This window comes from Gopherus flavomarginatus, chromosome 3 (genome assembly GCF_025201925.1).
Source record: "Gopherus flavomarginatus isolate rGopFla2 chromosome 3, rGopFla2.mat.asm, whole genome shotgun sequence".
In the NCBI taxonomy this organism is placed as follows: Eukaryota; Metazoa; Chordata; order Testudines; family Testudinidae; genus Gopherus; species Gopherus flavomarginatus.
The window spans coordinates 271082058-271099589 of NC_066619.1; the positions used below are offsets into that span (position 1 = coordinate 271082058).

Consider the following 17532-nt stretch of genomic DNA (forward strand, 5'->3'; position numbering starts at 1 on the left):
GGTTCCCATAGATCCCATACGTTCCAGCTTTTGGCATTACAGCTTGCCATTTTGTTTATCTATATGGAGCAGTCTTGTTGCTTTGTTTTGGTCAGGGATGGCATAAACCAATCTTTAAATATAAAGCTATGTAATGAGCATTTCTAATGAGACATGGTATGTCTCTTTTCTATGTTCTGTAAAATCCCATGTAAGTTTACAGCACCACATACATGTTTTGTAACAAGAATTATACAAATATGCCACTTCCTTCCAGAAACATTCTCTTTTGTATGTCTGTGTCATTCCAGGACGTGTTGGGCAAGCAGTAGCACTACGTGCAAAGGCCTTTGGCTTTAGTGTTCTTTTTTATGACCCATACCTCTCAGATGGCATTGAACGTGCTCTTGGACTGCAGCGGGTGAGCACTTTACAGGACCTGCTATTTCACAGTGACTGTGTAACCCTGCACTGCAACTTGAATGAACACAATCATCATCTTATTAATGACTTCACCATTAAACAGGTAACTATCCAAATGTAGGTTGGGTATAGTTTTATAATTACTGACTTTCTCTGAACTGTAGAGTTTCTCCATGTAAACTTGCAAATTCAGATCTATATTAATTTTCTCTTCCATCTGCTATTTCACTGTTTGTTAAGCGGGTTTATATTTGGTTAAGAAATAGATTATATCTTATACAGAGTTATTTTTCATTCATTTTACTTGCTAATTTCTCTTTTGTGGAAATAGTGTGTTATGCCTGCTTGATTCACTGACATTTATTTAAAAGCACTTCTGTGGTATCTTCAGGTACATACATCCTCTTTATATGAGTAACAAAAGTTGCACTTCACTTTTGTACTTCATACAGTTTGAGTTTCTGTATCCCTTACTTAAGGATCATGACTAACTGGTGACCCCTTGTGTTAATTCCTAATAGTTGCAGAATGTTTCCCTAATAATTGCTCACACCACAGTAGTAGGTTATTTGGGGGAAATATATAAAATGGATTTGGTCTTGGGCTGAAGCATTGTAAAATTACTAAATACGTAAACCATATCCAAATGTAGAACTGTTCTCTTTTTGAAAATTCAGAAGGTAAACATTTTGGGTTTTGCATTCAATATTTATTTGCTGCCTCACATCTTGTTATATATAATGTATATTAAAAGATGTAGCTTTTTTAAATGTGTCTGTGGCAATTATATAAGTAAAAATGATAATTTGAACTAAGAAATCCTGTATGTTCGTTGTGCATTGTTAGTGCTCTTTATACATTTATTATATTAATTTATTTGATAACACGGAGAAGTTCTATGAAAAATATCTCTACTGAGTGTAAATGATTGGTTGGCTTCTGATAAATACCAAATACCTGCTATTCCCGTGGACTTCATTGGGATTTCAGTATGAGTTGAGGATGCTTGACATCTCATAGGTTCATGCCCTAACATTAATGAGATGTAGTAATAGATACTTTAATTGGACAATTGACTCTATGTAGAAAAATCCAAGTAGATCATCTCAGTTTAAAACTCGCAAAAGCTAGGAAATTCAGTGTGAAGGGAGCAAAGAAAGCTGTCCTCTGTCACGTCTTCATTCTAGACTTTTGTTCTGTTCAGTATAGATTCTTATACTACACTCATACCTTATGATTACTCTTTCATTATATTATCATATAATGCTGAACAGAAAGGTCCTAGTATGTTAAGAAGCTCTGTTCGGGCACCCACATGGAGCTCCACTGAAATCTAGAAGACAGTTGACTTAATTTTTATATATATAAATTATCAAATTAGCCATCATTTTTATACCTATGTATGCCATATGTCTTCAATGATCAAATGTTATGTGTTAATGTAGTGAAAAGGTCTCATTTATATATGCACAAAGGGGAAGGTTGCAACCTGAACTGCGTGTCAATGGATCTTTTAAATTGAATATCCTTGAAATCTCTTCGAAAAATTTAGGAAGGAGCCTCTCTTTCCTTGTTAGACTGACTTATCTGCTAAATTATTTGGTGTATTGCCCAGCCAGGACATTTGGCCTTCCATCTCCTCAAGAAAGATCAAGTAAACTGAGTCCAGGGCAGTGAGTGCTCACTTTTTTTTTTTCCTGAAGCAGAAATCATCTTTACCTGTTCATCACATTACAAATTTGTAAAGGAGACATTTTATTTATTACAATATCTCTTGTTATAATAATTGCGGTTACAAAGGATTAATTTAGAATAGTTGAAAAGAGGCATTCCTAATCTGCAACTACCATTGCAGTTGACTGTGACTCACGTATCTCACTCCCTCTAGAATATAATTATACATCCACATTCTGTTTGGTTTTGATTTATCTTACTACTAGCTTTACAGCTGTATAAATAGCACTGGAGATGAAAAATCAAGGAAGATTTTTGTGGATGGAAAAGGGATTTGAGCGGTATCCACTATGATTAAAATTTCCAAGCTCTTTAGAGGATATATAAATGTTCTACATGATACTTAAGGCCAAATGCATCCTGTCACTTATGTGAGTGCTGAAGTGGGCCAAGCACACACATGCTTCCCTGGAATCTGTAGATGTCCCTCTGCAGGGCTAAAGGTCTGCAGGTGAGAGGGGTCAGACCATGGTTACAGTCAGTGGGTTGGCCACTATAGTACGTGAATTCTGTTATAATCTTATCAGATACTGTAAATCTTAGTTCTTTTGTTTCCAACCATCCTACCAAACGACTTCGAGGAAATTCCGTTCCTTGCTCTTTTTCTTGTAATTACTCCTACTGTGCGTCAGTTTGGCATTTCAAGCCCAAGTGTTAGTTGCGAAAGAGCAACTGATGATCCTGTAAAAGTCCTTGGCCCGTTTAAAATAAGTTTTTAAAGTTCATTCACTATTAAAAAATTGTGTTTTGTTGTTGTTTTGTGATGATGGGATCAGCTCAAGATGAGGACTTGGGCACCTATCCTTATTTATGACCCCTATCCTGCAAACACTTCTACTGTGCTCATTTTGATGCATGGGAATGTTTTATTCCTGGGAGGAATTCTGCGTCATTGACTTCTGATGGGGAAACAAAGGGAAACTTGGAGAATGGTGATGCACCACTCTCGGTCAGTGCAAACATGTCAGTTCGGGCACCTGGACTAGCTGGTAGAGACACAAATTGCTGCTGGCATGGCAGGGTTGGGCAGTCGTGTCTCTCCCTCTTGCTTGCTATTGCGACATGCTCGGTGTGGAAGGGCAGGGTTTTGGTGCGTTTCTGAGGAGGTAGTTGTGGGGCAGGCTCTGTCCCCCTCAGGCAGAGCAGAATGTAGCAGCCTGCCTGCTTACTGAATTGTTCCCACTGTTCCTAGTGAATTCTCCCCGGGAGTATAAAACAATGTAAAAGTTGTAAGGCTCCTTTACATTGCCAGAGTGGTGTAAAGGACAGCATGGCCTCATAAATGCTTATGGTGCTTTAGTGATTAGAGCTGGTCTAAATTTTTGGACTGAAAAAATTTCCGATCAAAATGTGCTGCATGAACTGTTTGCTGCTGACATTTCTGGAGATGGTCAGTAGCCAATATAAATTGTTAGTTCGATTCCTCAGCCCTCACTTGCTCTTCAGTTGCCTGTAATGTAACACTGAGCATATGGCTGCATATATTTTTTTTACTAATAACTAGAAATAAAGGGTCATAGCTAGCTACATTACTATTAGAGGGAGTTTGGAGATTTCCTCCAATATTTCCCACTCCCATTCTCCATCCATTGTATTGTAGTTTAAATAAATTACCAAAATAATTGAAACCAGCATGATTATATTGCATATTTTGACATATAAAACATGCAGAATTTTACAGAATTTAAAATATCGTGCGCAGAATTGCCCCAGAAGTAATGTTTGCAGGGTTGGGGCCTATGTATGGGACACATGTTATGGATCCTTAAGTTCTGATGTTGGTTGACGTGAGACCCTGAAATCTTTATTCCCACGTTCATTCTAGGCTATCATCTTTTTAATTTAAATCTCCATTTGGTGTCCATGTTGCGATTACATTATGGCATGAAGTCTTGTAGCTGAGACTTGAGTGTGGAGGACTATAATGCTAATCTGAGCAACACAGTTTACAGCCTCTTGCCAAAGCTCACAGCATTCCCAGACAATACCATTCCAATGCCTTTTAATCGAATAAAACAAGAATTTCCTGGATCTTGATTTGAAAAGTCTCCTGGGGAGGGGGAAGTGAGTTTAAGTATCAGCAGTAAATAAAGTATAAATCGTCTACATCTTGTTAACTGAAGCAAAAACTCTTGGAAGATACAAAATCATTGAGTTTTCTAAAAGATCCATTTAGCCTTTCATTTGCATAAAAGTTTAAAAACTACAAAATGTGATTTTGTTTAGTAGTGTGCAATAGCTTCCGTCTCATGCAATTTCACAGTGAAATAAATACAAAAAAAATCGGTCAGCTTCACCTGCATGTTTACTTCTTCTGGTCGTGTACTGCACAGTATGTAAAGCATTGATTCTGTTACAAGACACCCTACTTATAAGAAACAAAACGTTATAAGTGCTGTGAAATATATTATTTTACATTTGAAGCATCAAATTTTGTGGTACTTTCCAATGGAAAGGGAAGACAACTGGTGATAGGTTAATCCAGTTGAACAGCCTTTGTTGTAATGGATGCTTCCTTTGAGTAAATAATAATGCCACAACGATTTTATTTCATTTATTTTTATTTCATCATCCTTGTTTTTAACTTTCCCTAGATGAGACAAGGGGCTTTCCTGGTCAACACAGCTCGAGGTGGGTTAGTAGACGAAAAAGCACTTGCACAGGCCCTGAAGGAAGGAAGGATACGAGGGGCAGCCTTAGATGTACATGAGTCAGAACCATTCAGGTGCTTTTCCTTTTTTTTCTTTTCTTTTGTTTTTTTTATATTTTGTTCACTTTCTTATTTTTAAGTATTAGTGCATGATGCATCCAACAGCAATGAAGCAAAGAAGCGTTCCTTCCACCTAGTAGTTGAATCCTCCTTAGTAAAGCAATATGCATCTGTGCAGCTCTGGATTAATGCAAATGCAGATGGAGCTTTTGTACACAGTCAAGAGGGAGCAGAAAAAAAAGTTAAATACAAGATTTAAAAAAAATGTAATGGAGGTAATTCAGTAGTAAAATGCACTGCCCTGCACCAAGAACCCAAGTTCACATACTGGGCATGGCTTTGTGCCTCACGGCCTGGAAAAGAACACACTCCTCTCCTGTCATTGATAGGAGGAAGGCCTGGCCAGCTCTCCCTACTAGAGGATAGTTAATGGTGGTACTCTTCAGTAAGGTGGGGGGAGTTGAGAGTGTTTTGGAAAAACTGTCCTTTTATGAAGGTGTATGGGTGTGACATTGACACCTCATTGCGTAGATTCCGTGTCTCATCCAGATTCTCTCTACTGGGTACCTGAGAATTATAAGCAGGCAAGTTTGTGGAATTGAGAAAGATGACCAGAGTCCGGATATTTTTGCTGCCATTAGCAGAGTTGATGACACTATATTTAGTTTACTGAATACCACCAGGAAGTCCACAGTTGTAGCCACAAATGTACCAGTGTCTCCAGTTAGTAGCTTTGGTGGTATGATTTAAACACAGAAAATACCATTACAGTCTTTCCATGAGTCCTGAGCCTGACCTCTGAGTTTGAGAGTGGTTTGCAATGGGTTAAACCTAGGAACTGACAATTGTGCAGTTGCTGGGTGCGGGCAGGAAGAAGCCTGCATTTCTTATTAGATGGTTTAAACTTCTACAGTCCTCATAACTCTTTGAAGAGGAACAGATTCAGGACTTGAGGATAGGTTATAGAAACATCTGGTTCGTGATTTTCCTCTCATCAGATGTCTTGAGACATCATCTGAGATAACCACTTTTAAAAATAGCGATAAAGGGTCCTTCCCTGTAGAGTTTTTGCATCTGTATATACAGAATGCCACACTAAAAAAAAAAAATTCTTACTCTGGCCCTGCATTTGTTTACTTCTAAGTGTAACCATTACAACAGAGCAATACCATGAGCAAAACCACATGGGGCAAAATTCTGCTTTCAGATATCCCTATTCCTGCCATCAGATCTGCACAAGCAAATTCTTGTACCCACAAGAAGCCCCATTGACTAGAGTGGGGAGTCCCTGTAGGTCAAGGGTCCATCAACATAGGTTTAAGTGCAAGATCAGTGCCATAGTTTCCTTGGGCTTCAGTGTGTGTGTCTGAGGACAGCATTTCGTCCATAGAGACTAACCGTTGTTGTGCAAATATTGTATTGGAGAAAGTTTTGGCAGGTATTTTAAACTAGAGATGAAGTCTGTCACTTTAAGAATTGCTGCTAACTGTGAGAGCAGACTTCTGTCTAAAAATATTTACTCTCCTCTTGTTGTAAGTAACGCTTCAAGATTATTATAACTGAAAGAAATTGGATGGGGAAAGTGTCACTATTTTCTCCGTTTTCGTTTGTACATTTGACAGCACTTTTTGTACAGTCGGTTTCATTGCTTCCCCTGGATAGTCAGTCAGTCAGTTAGTCCATCTCTAGTATTGTTAGGTGGGTTTTTCACACTGCAACAGGAGAGAGAAACTAATTAAAAACAGGGAAATGTGAAATAGGAAGAATTGTCAGGGAGATGCAGGCAAATGTATTACCTGGAACTAATTTTAACTCCTTTTTTAAAATTGACTATATTTCAAGCTAACAGTGTCTCTTTAAAGAAACAAAGCTTTGTTAGGGGTGTAAAAATGATGATAAATTTTGTCCTAATGGACCCAAACTGAGTCTCTTCTTGAACAGATGTTGGGGTTGGGCTCACCATATCATTTTCTCTATCTGACTGTGAGTGGCACTGGACAGAATCTAGTGCTGCTTTCTCTTTTATGTCACCCCTTGAGTCCAAGAAGAATAATTTTTACTTATTTACACAACTAGAAATATATCAAATTAACTGTAAAATTAAAAACAAATCCACCCAAAAAATATTGGTATAGTTCGTCCTGTAGTTGTAGCTGTTAATTCTAAAAATATGCAAAAATCCTCTCATTCCCCATCTTCCCCCCCTCCAACGTATTTTTTTGTCATTTGATCTTGTTTTAAAATTTCATTTAGCTTTAGTCAGGGTCCATTGAAGGATGCACCAAACCTGATCTGTACCCCACATGCAGCCTGGTACAGTGAACAAGCTTCAATTGAGATGCGGGAGGAAGCAGCACGAGAGATCCGTAGGGCTATCACAGGTACTAACTTTTCATACTTGTTCTTTCGCTGAACGTTTTCTTGATTAAACAAATATATCGATTCTTCTCATTGTTGGAATTTTCGAAATTGAGGTGGGCCAAACCGGTGTTTCTTTACCTCTTCAAGCAGGGGGGAGTTACCCACCAACTCTGTACCCACTACTACTAATTGTTTTGGTACATTGCAGTGATAAACAGATGTAATGAGACAGGAAATAATTATTTTCAGGGCAGTCCATTTAAAAAAAAAAGTTGCAATTAATTTTTGTAATCGAATTAACTTGTTTTGAGTTAATAGTTTGGGTTAACTGTCATTAATTGACAGCCGTAATTATTTTTCCAAATGATTTAGAGCGTACTCCTGTGACCAAAATCACTCTTTTTCTTGCTGGAAGTATCTACTGACCTTTTTCCATGGTTTTTGCTTTAGGTCTGAAGCCACCCTTTTGTAGGCTTTCTTAGCTATCCTCTGACACTTACCATCATTGGTGCTGTTTCTTTTGTTCTAGTCTCTATTGGCTTCTCTCTACCTTCCACAATTCATCCAAGTCTGTATTTAAATGCATCTTGGATTCCAGCATCTGAACGGGTAATTTTCAAGGATAAAAAAATCACTTCAGCTCTGAGTTCTTAATAACTCCAGTATCACAGCAAACCGTGTAAATGTTAACTGTTTATATAGGAAAAATCTGTCAAGCCTTCAATACGAAATACTAGTAAAATGAGAAGTTTGGGCAACTTGGTTTCAATTTGAATCTGATAGAGTCCAAAATAAAAGGTGGCATTTTGTGTGCTGGAAAAGGTTTCACTAATCACTACTGTCAGTTCTTTAGAATTTGGTAATTTTTTTGTCTCTGTGCAGTTCAGATTGAGTGCTCTGCATTAAGACCTACCTATTTCACTGCACTGTGGTTGAGTGCCAACACATTTCTGTGCAATTCAGGAAACTCTGCTGGCAAGGATTCTAGTGCCATAAATTAATGGAGGTTGGGTTTTTGCATAAGAGTTATATTCTTGATCTCTGGGATACGATGTGTAAACCACCTTACATTTCCAGGATGGCCAATCAGTGAGACAGCATTGGTGATGGGAGTCGTTCTTAGGTCTAGGGTATGGGATATGAATCCGTTAGCTATACAGAAGAACAGGTGGTCATATATTAAAAGTTTGCAATAGCCCACACACACATGTGCATGGGAAAAGCTCTGGAACAGGATGGTTGTGATATCAAAAGTTAGAAAGCATTGATTTATATTGAAGCTGTTGTCACTTCAACCTTTTGCACATGGTTTGTAGTAAGATTAAAATGAAGCCAACATTAGGGTGTTGAGAAGACACTGGATTTCAGCAGAACAAGTGTAGAAAAGATACAGAAAGTGTGGGGTGAAATTGAGTAGATGAAAGCCATGGGAGGAACAGAGAGAGAGAGAATAATTGGAAAAAGACCACATAATGACTGCGTGTCTCAGTAATATGCATGCCATCTGAAAATAAACAAATTCAGATTTTTAAAAAATAAAGAACAATACCACTATCGTTGTGCTGTAGAAAAAAGTACAAAGGCATTAGCACAGGTAAGGAAAAAAAAACCTAAAGCCCACAGAACATGAATGTAGATCAGCTCTGAAAAAAGGGAGTGTGACACAGAATAGTCAAAGGCACAAGTTGAAAGAAGATTGCAAAATACATTTAAAATAAACAAAAGTGCAAAATAAATGTTAGCAAAGGGGAGTGGTGGGATGTCTAAATGGCAGCCAGGCTAATATATTGGTTGAAAAGATCAATATGTGAAATTAAATGAATCCTTTGTCTCAGAATTCTCCAAAAGGAGGATGCATGCAGGATAGGTGCCAAAAAAAGACACAGGATACAGTCCAGGTCCCATTTAAAGTCAATGGAAATACAATCATGTACTTCAATGGGAGCAGGATTGGTATCATCTATTTTACAGTAGGGAGCCAAGATCATCCCAAAACTGACGTTCAAGAATCTGATACAGCACTCATTGAAATGATTTGGGAGGAGTCTTTCCATTTTCTTCAACTAATGTTGCATCTGGCCCTAAAAAGCTGAAGAGTTGTAAGTTGAAGGCTGCATGAAGTCTAAGCAAATACACTGAAGGAAGTGGTTAGAGAGAGCGCAATCATCAGAGGTACTTAAATTTTCCTTTAGAAATGTAGGAAATACTTGGCGACTGAGAGATGAAAATGTGCTATGGATATTTAAGGAGGAATTTGAGTAAGAAAGAGAGTAAATAAGAGGCCGGGGTGAAATTCTGGTTCCATTCAAGTCCATGGCCAAACTCCCATTGACTGCAATGGAAGTATGATTTCCTCCCAAATTTTCAGAAGTGTGTGTTTGCCATTACTGGGACAGATGCAGGAAGAAAAGGTCAGAGACTGAGAGAAGCCTGCAGAGTTGGAGCCAAAGGACAGTCAGAGTATGGATACAGGTTTTTGCAATTTGGGAAGGATGGATTTTAGAGATAACACACGTAAAAGAGTGACAGGATTTAGCAAGAGGCTGAACATGGGAGAGGGTAATCAGAAGCGACCCAGAGATTTATAATATATGTTAGTATTTATACCATATAGTATACTTAAACTTTATTATTTAGTATACATGATATATCCATGTTTTATTTCATGTTGTATTTCCTACCCATTCTCTAGGTCGTATTCCAGACAGCCTGAAAAACTGTGTTAACAAAGATCATTTGACTGCAGCTACACCCTGGGCCAGCATGGATCCAGGAGTTGTTCATCCAGAGCTTAATGGTGCGGCATACAGGTAAGGCTACTTAAATAGAAAAAGAAATGTCTCTTCATCTCAGAGACAACTATTCCGGCTTAAAGAAAAGAGAGAGCCACCATTTAATAAAAGGATTTTGTGGGATTAGGCTAGTGTGTGTGTGTATAGATTTTTATTACTGTATAATTGCTACATACATGAGTATGATTGACTGAAATCAGTGATGTAATGAGTCAATATGCTTCTATTTGTTACCTCTTCAGAAGGCGCCAATGCCAGTGTTTGGACCAGGGCAGATGGTATGTGAAAGGGAAATAATCCTGACTGGCTGCAGTCAGTTCAGTGGAAGCTAATGTTCATTTTGCCGAAGGTGGTAATATGGCAGTAAGCCGCAGCAGGGTTACATTAATAAGCTATTGGTACCCCTCTTCGATGCTTTTAACTCCTTAAGATGTGTATAAAAAGCCCACCAATGCACTTTCTGGAGTAGCTCTTTGCTATTATAATCGTATTTGGAGAGAGTGTTGTCTTAATTGTACATTTCATTTATTTTTTAAATGTTCTTTACAAAGCATTTTTGGGACTAGTCAGCATACCCTCCCGCTGCAAAACAGGCAGAAGTTTATAAATATTATTTCACTACTATTTTGAATATTTCTATTGTTTGCTTATTTTATCTCTTTTTTGTAAATTCCTGGGACTGTTTTGACTGCTTTTTTTCCATTTCTTTATCTGCTGATGCCTTAACAGTGGCTGTTCATGGCTCCAAACCAATTTCAAGCCACTTACTTTTATAAAAAGCAGATGCCCGGTCTTGAAACTCCTAGTTTAGATTTTACACTATGAATTAGGTTGAAAGTGTTTACAAGGTCACGAAAGTGCTGCTGTAAAGCAGTGTCTTGAGGGAGTGGGCAGTTCAAAATGATCATAATTCTTCTTCAGTCCTTCACGTTTTTTTCCTTATCTTCCCCAGTTTCCTTTCCTCCCACATGCTCTAAGGGCTGTTTATTTTCTTTGCCCTCCCTATCAGCAATTCCTCTCCCTCATAATGAGTGAAGGGATGGTGTGTCTGTGTGTGTCAGTGGTGAAGCCCTAGCTGTGCACCAGGGGAAGCACAGTTGTAACATCATCAGAAAGATCCAAGTGACAAATCAGAATGTAGCTTTGGGCTGACAGGGTCATGTCCTGAAAGGTAGATAGGTATTTGAAAGCCATTGGGACCTAGGTGCCTAAATACCTTCAGGATCCAGATCTCAGGGTCCAATGCCATCATCTATATATTGGCAAGTATCCTGTACTTCAAGGATATTAACTTTGTCTTGATCAAAATCTTGATCTATAGATACAGATCAGAACAATTTGTAATTTATTTATTTTTGTTAAATGTGCCTATCCATTGCTCTAAGTACAAGACCAAAATGTAAAAGAATAAAGCTATTTGTACTTGCCTCAAAAGAAAATTAAGCATAAGTGTAACTGTATGCATGGAATAATTCTGTTTAGAGGATAGTTAAGCACATGCATAAGACTTTACAGGATCATATCATTAATATGTATTTAATTGGAGTAATAAGCATAAAACATAGTTTGTTTCAGTATAACCAAAACCAGCTGTATGAAGAATATTTTTAGGAACAGGAAAATTGAGAGTTCATGCATTCATTTTTTTTTCAAGCGTGTAGTAAAAATTTAAAATGTTTCAGAACTTCATTTGCCAGTTTTAAAGGAAAATTTGTAATATTTCCATAAATACAAACAGCTTTTGCATTTAGTTAAGATTTGCTAAACTCAGTAGAGAGGGCAATACCACTGAGTGATTGAGAAGAAATTACTGTACAATTTTCTTAATTTGGAGGAAGGTTTCTGAAATAACTTGATCAATTGTATCTGTACAAACCAATGTAGGATATTCTTTAAGAAGTGCCAATAGGAACAATTTCCGTATTGGTTATGGTGATACAAAAACATATGGATTTGAAGCTCAGGCTTTATGAAAGAATTAATCTCAATAACAGTACTTGCTAGTGTTAAATTCCATTCTTCTTTTAACTCAAAATTGGTTTGAAACGAGTATTTCTGTCTTATCTTCTGTTTCCAGTATGAGACTTTCATTCAGCCAGTTAAGTTGTGTAGTCTTTCACTAGGAGCATGATTTTTCATATGTGCTAAAAACCATATGGATAAGAATGTGGATGATCATTTATATGTATAAAATGCAAATATGCCTTTTGGTGGACTAAAACTAACAAGAACATTTAATCCTGGAAATATCATTATTTGAATAGTGATAAGGGATAGAACTCCTAAGTGAATCAAATTTGTTGTTATTACAAGCAAAGAAGAACATACAGCAATTACCAGCTGAACATAATCCAGATCAAATGCCTTTTGAAAGTCATAATATCCTGCAGAAAAGAAATCTCTCATTTATTGTATGCTAAACATGGATAGTTGGTCTGTTAAGAAGGTCAGGCAAAGAGGACTGTAATTACTCTTCCAGAAGCAAAGATTAATGATGTTCCCGAGAAGTTTGATAAATTATGCAAGAGAAATGGGAAGGAACCAACCTTTATGTAATAGTCTGAGTTCTCAGGTAAAGTAGAGGCGTACACTGCGTTGTATTATTGTTGTGTATTCATTATTGGACTACTTATTAAATAATACATCTCTGCTTACTATGACACAAAGTGCAAGATACAGCTAGATACATTGACATGACCCACAGTAGAGACAGATCATGCAGTTTACAGATGTTGAAATGTCTTGTGCCTTCAAACAGATACAGACAAGAATAGCATAACCATACTTTAGATATTGTTGTGACCTATACTGGAATAAATTATACAACTAATAGCATGTTAAAGAGTATTAAAGAGTGATTCACACACTCTGCCTGGAAGAGAGAATCTTTACTTAAATTATAAACACTTGGGGATGGAGACATTCTCTTGTCACGTGTTTTTACAGCACCTAGCACAATAGGCTTGGGGCCTCTAGGTGCTGCTACAATGTAAATAATAATAAAGTGGATTAAACTGAAAATGGATAAACAGTTGATTAATCCCAGGTCAGAAGGTTACAGATTTTGTTATAAAGTGCTATGTGATGGGGAGCAGATTGACAAAAGTGAGATCAACTACATCTTGGTTCTGCTGGGGAATTAGATTAGTTTGACACATTAGTTTTTTGGATTATTGATGCCAGAGGTGAAGGGTTGGGAGAGAGGGACTGTAAAACTCTGGATAGAATGCATCTGCTGATTAACAGTGTAAGAGAGATTGAAACAGTGAAGCAGAGGGCTGCAAATGCCAGATGCATATATAAAATGACTGCTGAATTTACATGGCATGTGTTTAAAGGTAAGATTGATTAAAAGGTTGGAATAACACTGTTATAGTTGAATCAAGGAAAATAAAGTATAAAGTAACGAGACAGAATTTATCAAAAGATCATGGCAAAATAAATTGAGGGTACAGAAGCAGTGTTAGTGAGGCAAAGTGTGGCATCAGAAAAGAGACGTTATCAGTATTTGTGTTGCTATAACACACAGTTTAGATTCAGGACAAAAGAGTAATTGTATGACTCTTGGATGTTAGTTTTATAGGAAACATTTTTCTGGTAAGAGGGGTTGAAGGTCAGAATTTGGATCACAGGACAGTTTATTGCTAGTATTAATTGGGATTACTGTGCAAACACTAAAAGTGATGTGATATTCTGCAGGCAATACATGATTCTCTCCACAGAGTTTGAAACAGACCCAGTTCATAACAAAACTGTGGTTAGTAGAGACTCTTGACCTAGAACCTGTATGGTTTAAATGGTAGAGGCTGTCTGGAACTGTGAAGGGAACACAACTTTGGAATTTGCTTGCTGATTTGTCAGAGACCAGATTTGTTGACCAGGTGGGCACATTGACAGTGCAGCTTATTTCCATGAGTATTTGAGGAATGGGCAGATTGTGAGGGGTTGATGTTGGAAGCTGGAGAATCTTTGTTGCAAGGGCTGCTATGCTGGTGGTATCTTTTAATTTGAGAATTATTGTCCTCTCGTGATATGTATTTTACTTTTTGTACAAAACACAATTGAATAAACCCTTTTCAAAATTAAATATGAATAAATAAAACAGTACCCAATTGTAAGGTATTCATAGGCATTGAAGCAAGTTTGATTAGTAAGATTCAAATTGAAGTACTGAAAGTAAGAACTAGTCTCGTTTACAGTTGCCAGTTAGTTCTAGAATAAACTCTCTGGTGAGGCAGAGAAGCACTCTGTAAATTAACACTTGCAGAGTTCCATGGAAGGTACCCTGTTGGGTGTGGATGGGGGATGAGGAATTAAATGTATTGGCCTACAGATGGTATGATCCTCTAAATCAACAGATATCCCAACATTAGGAACAACATTATCCATGGAAGCCTCCACCAGTGTGACCAGGCGAACAGATAACTTCCTGGTCTGCCATGTCCTCCCTAAAAGCCATTCAGAGCTCTAGTTGTATGGTGTTTGTGATAGGAATCTTCAATGGGATTCAGGTGATGAAGTAGAAAAGCTGCTTCCATTCCGCTTCCCCTCTGAGCTTAGCAAATCCCCATTTCTAATCTGGTTAAAGTAAAGCGTTGATTACCTTAATTAACAACACCCGCATGTGATGCAGTCATCTAGAGCTTTACATACACAAAACAAAAATCGTTGCCATTCTCCTTGAAGATGGCACAATTCCTGGGCCAGGTGGGCTTTGCCATCAGCCACCTCTGAGTTTTAATTGTTCTCATTTTCCTCTTTTAGCAGGTATCCCCCAGGTGTTGTAAGCATGGCTCCAGCTGGTATACCTACGGCAGTAGAAGGAATAGTTCCCAACCCCATGTCTTTATCACACGGCCTTCCTGCTGTGGCCCATCCACCACATGCTCCTTCCCCCGGCCAAACAGTCAAACCAGAAGCTGATAGAGACCACCCAAGTGACCAATTGTAGCCTAAGAAAACAGCATTCCCAACATTGGAGATTTCAACTTCAGAGAGTGTGTGGAAAAAATCTGGATTTTGAATAAAGGCAAAACTATGAACTTACAGGAGGAGACAATAATTGTTTTAGAAACTGGTCCAATATACAGTATAAAAGGAAAAGGTGGGAGATGAAAAGAAGATTCGGAAACGTTTTTTCCTCCATATAAATTGTAGTTTGTCCCTGTCCAGTGGACTGATTCACTGTTTCTGTGTCCTATGGGTTCTTTGTTAAGCAAGAGAAGTTAGTAGTTAATTATATCATGAATGTACTTGTCTGTGTACAGTTTTTAGAACATTAAAAAGGGTTTGTTTTGCTTAGCTGTCAACAAGGAAAAAACACATAAGGGAGGCATTCAACAAACCAATTTTGAGATTAAAATCCTTTCTTTTATATGTTAAAACATGCCCAAAAATGAGGCAGTTGGCAAACTTCTCAGGACAATGAATTTTTCCCATTTTTCTTTCTACACCACACAGTGCATTGTTTTTTCTACCTGCTTGTCTTATTTTTTAGAATGATTTAGTAAACAAAAGAAAAAACAGTTTCTCCTTATTTTGGCATGAATTCCCTTATTTCAAAATGAAGACAACATTGCAAAGAGATTTTGAGGAAAAAAAGGTTTTGTATAAACAAGCATTGTGCTTTTTGTCACCAGTTAAAGTATATATTATTGGTGGTTTGCGAAAAAGGCACTAGACTACTGAAAAGTAGCAGCATTTCATTGCCTACATTGATTCCTTCCTGGTAATGTGGTAGGCTAGCAATATTTTTGGTTAAAATCATGTTTGTGACTGTAACCATTTGTATGAATTATTTTAAAGAAATAAAAATCCCAGACAAATATCATGTGTAAAAATTTTTATTTCTAGTAACTTTATTCAACTTTTGTTAGGTTTCTTAGATGTAATTTTTAAAAGGATGCTGTCAAGTGTTTCATTTCTAGCTTTACTTTGCTCTCCATTGTTTGTAATACTCTCTTGGAAGCTTGAGAAATAAAAATTCTTTCCATACCATTTTCCCCCTTTCCATTTCATAAATGTTGATCTTTATCCTGTGTTTCTAATGAAGTTTTAAATTGATAGTTTTTTATTTACTTCCTCGTTTTGTGCACCAGCATCATCAGCTACAGTATGGTAACAATATTTATTATGCTGTTGAGACAGCAGAGGGGGCACAAGAGTAACAAAATAATAAACTTCTTTTGTGGAAGTTCTACATAAACACTGTGTGTTGTTTGGTTTATTTTACTCTATGATCGTGGAAAGGTGTGGCATGACAAAATGACATTGAAAACCCTAACGATACTTCCTTCAAAACTGCTGAACCAGCTAGTCTCCTGGCCAAGAACTTGCAGAAAATCCACACAGGGCCTTATGATGTGAGTAGAATTTTGGTTTTAGAATCCAGTAGTTTATGTTAAGAAATAATCTTTGTAAATCTCCAAGTGTTACTTTGACATATATGAAAGTAATGTAAATATATAACTTTGGGGGACACTAAATCACAGACAGGCCCAGTCAGGGTGATGGCCTTGGGATATGAAGACTTGCCCCTATCTTGCACCTCCATTGGCCATGCATTCAGATGCAGCTTAGACCAGTAAAGTTATTTTTTCCCAGTGAATCAGTAAGTAGACCAACAAAAGGGAAATGAAGGCAGCAATATATAGAGCAGGGGAAAATGTTTGTGTAGAACACACATCTAATCCCCAGCAGGGAGAAATTAAGTTCCAGACTTGCACATATTTATGTGCTTGACAGCAAGCATTTATGTTGTCCATTGGCTTTGATGGGAATACTCAATAATTTAGTTAATGGTATAGAGAGAACATGCATACAGTTTGCAGACAATAGCAGCTGGGAGGGGTTGCAAGTGCTTTAGAAGATAGGTTTAAAATCCAAATGGTCTGTAAATTGGATGAAGTTCAATAAGGACAAATGCAAAGCACTCCACTTAGGAAAGAACAATCAGTTGCACACATACAAAATGGGAAATGACTGCCTAGGAAGAAATACTGCAGAAGGGTCATAGTTGATCGCATGCTAAATATGAGTCAACTGTGTAACACTGTTGCAAAAAAAAAAAAAAAAAAAAAACAAACATGATTCTGTAATGTACTAGTAGGAGTGTTGTAAGCAGGACATGAGAAGTAATTCTTCTGCTCTACTCAGCACTGACTAGGCCTCAACTTGAGTTTTGTGAAGGTCCAGGGAAGATCAACAAACATGATTAAAGGTCTAGAAAACATGACCTATGAGGGAAGCTTGAGAAAATTGGGTTTGTTTAGTCTGGAGAAGAGAAGACAGAGCAGACGTGATAATGGTTTTCAAGTACATAAAAGATAGTTACAAGGAGAAGGGAAAGAATTGTTCTTCTTAACCTCTGAGGTTAGGACAAGAAACAAGGGCTTACTGCAGAAAGGATCGTTTGGTTGGACATTAGGAAAAATGTCCTAACTGTCAGGATGGTTAAGCACTGGAATAAATTGCCTGGGGAGGTTGTGGAATCTCCATCATTGGAGATTTTTAAGAGCAGGTTAGACAAACACC

At 37.5% G+C, this 17532-nt stretch overlaps 1 protein-coding gene across 7 annotated transcripts in view; it reads left to right on the top strand.

Moving 5' to 3' along the window:
• Nucleotides 1-15824, top strand: part of CTBP1 (C-terminal binding protein 1) — an 84106-nt gene extending 68282 nt beyond the window's left edge. For 5 of the 7 annotated variants that reach the window (XM_050947826.1, XM_050947831.1, XM_050947829.1 and 2 more), the window contains 5 exons: nucleotides 291-505; nucleotides 4731-4861; nucleotides 7100-7227; nucleotides 9900-10017; nucleotides 14764-15824. In XM_050947826.1, coding sequence (XP_050803783.1) covers nucleotides 291-505; nucleotides 4731-4861; nucleotides 7100-7227; nucleotides 9900-10017; nucleotides 14764-14950 — 779 coding nt within the window. In that variant the 3' untranslated portion in view covers nucleotides 14951-15824. The remainder of the gene's footprint in view (nucleotides 1-290; nucleotides 506-4730; nucleotides 4862-7099; nucleotides 7228-9899; nucleotides 10018-14763) is intronic. The other 2 variants (XM_050947828.1, XM_050947827.1) reach the window with 2 other exon arrangements.
• The last annotated feature ends 1708 nt before the right edge of the window (nucleotides 15825-17532 follow it).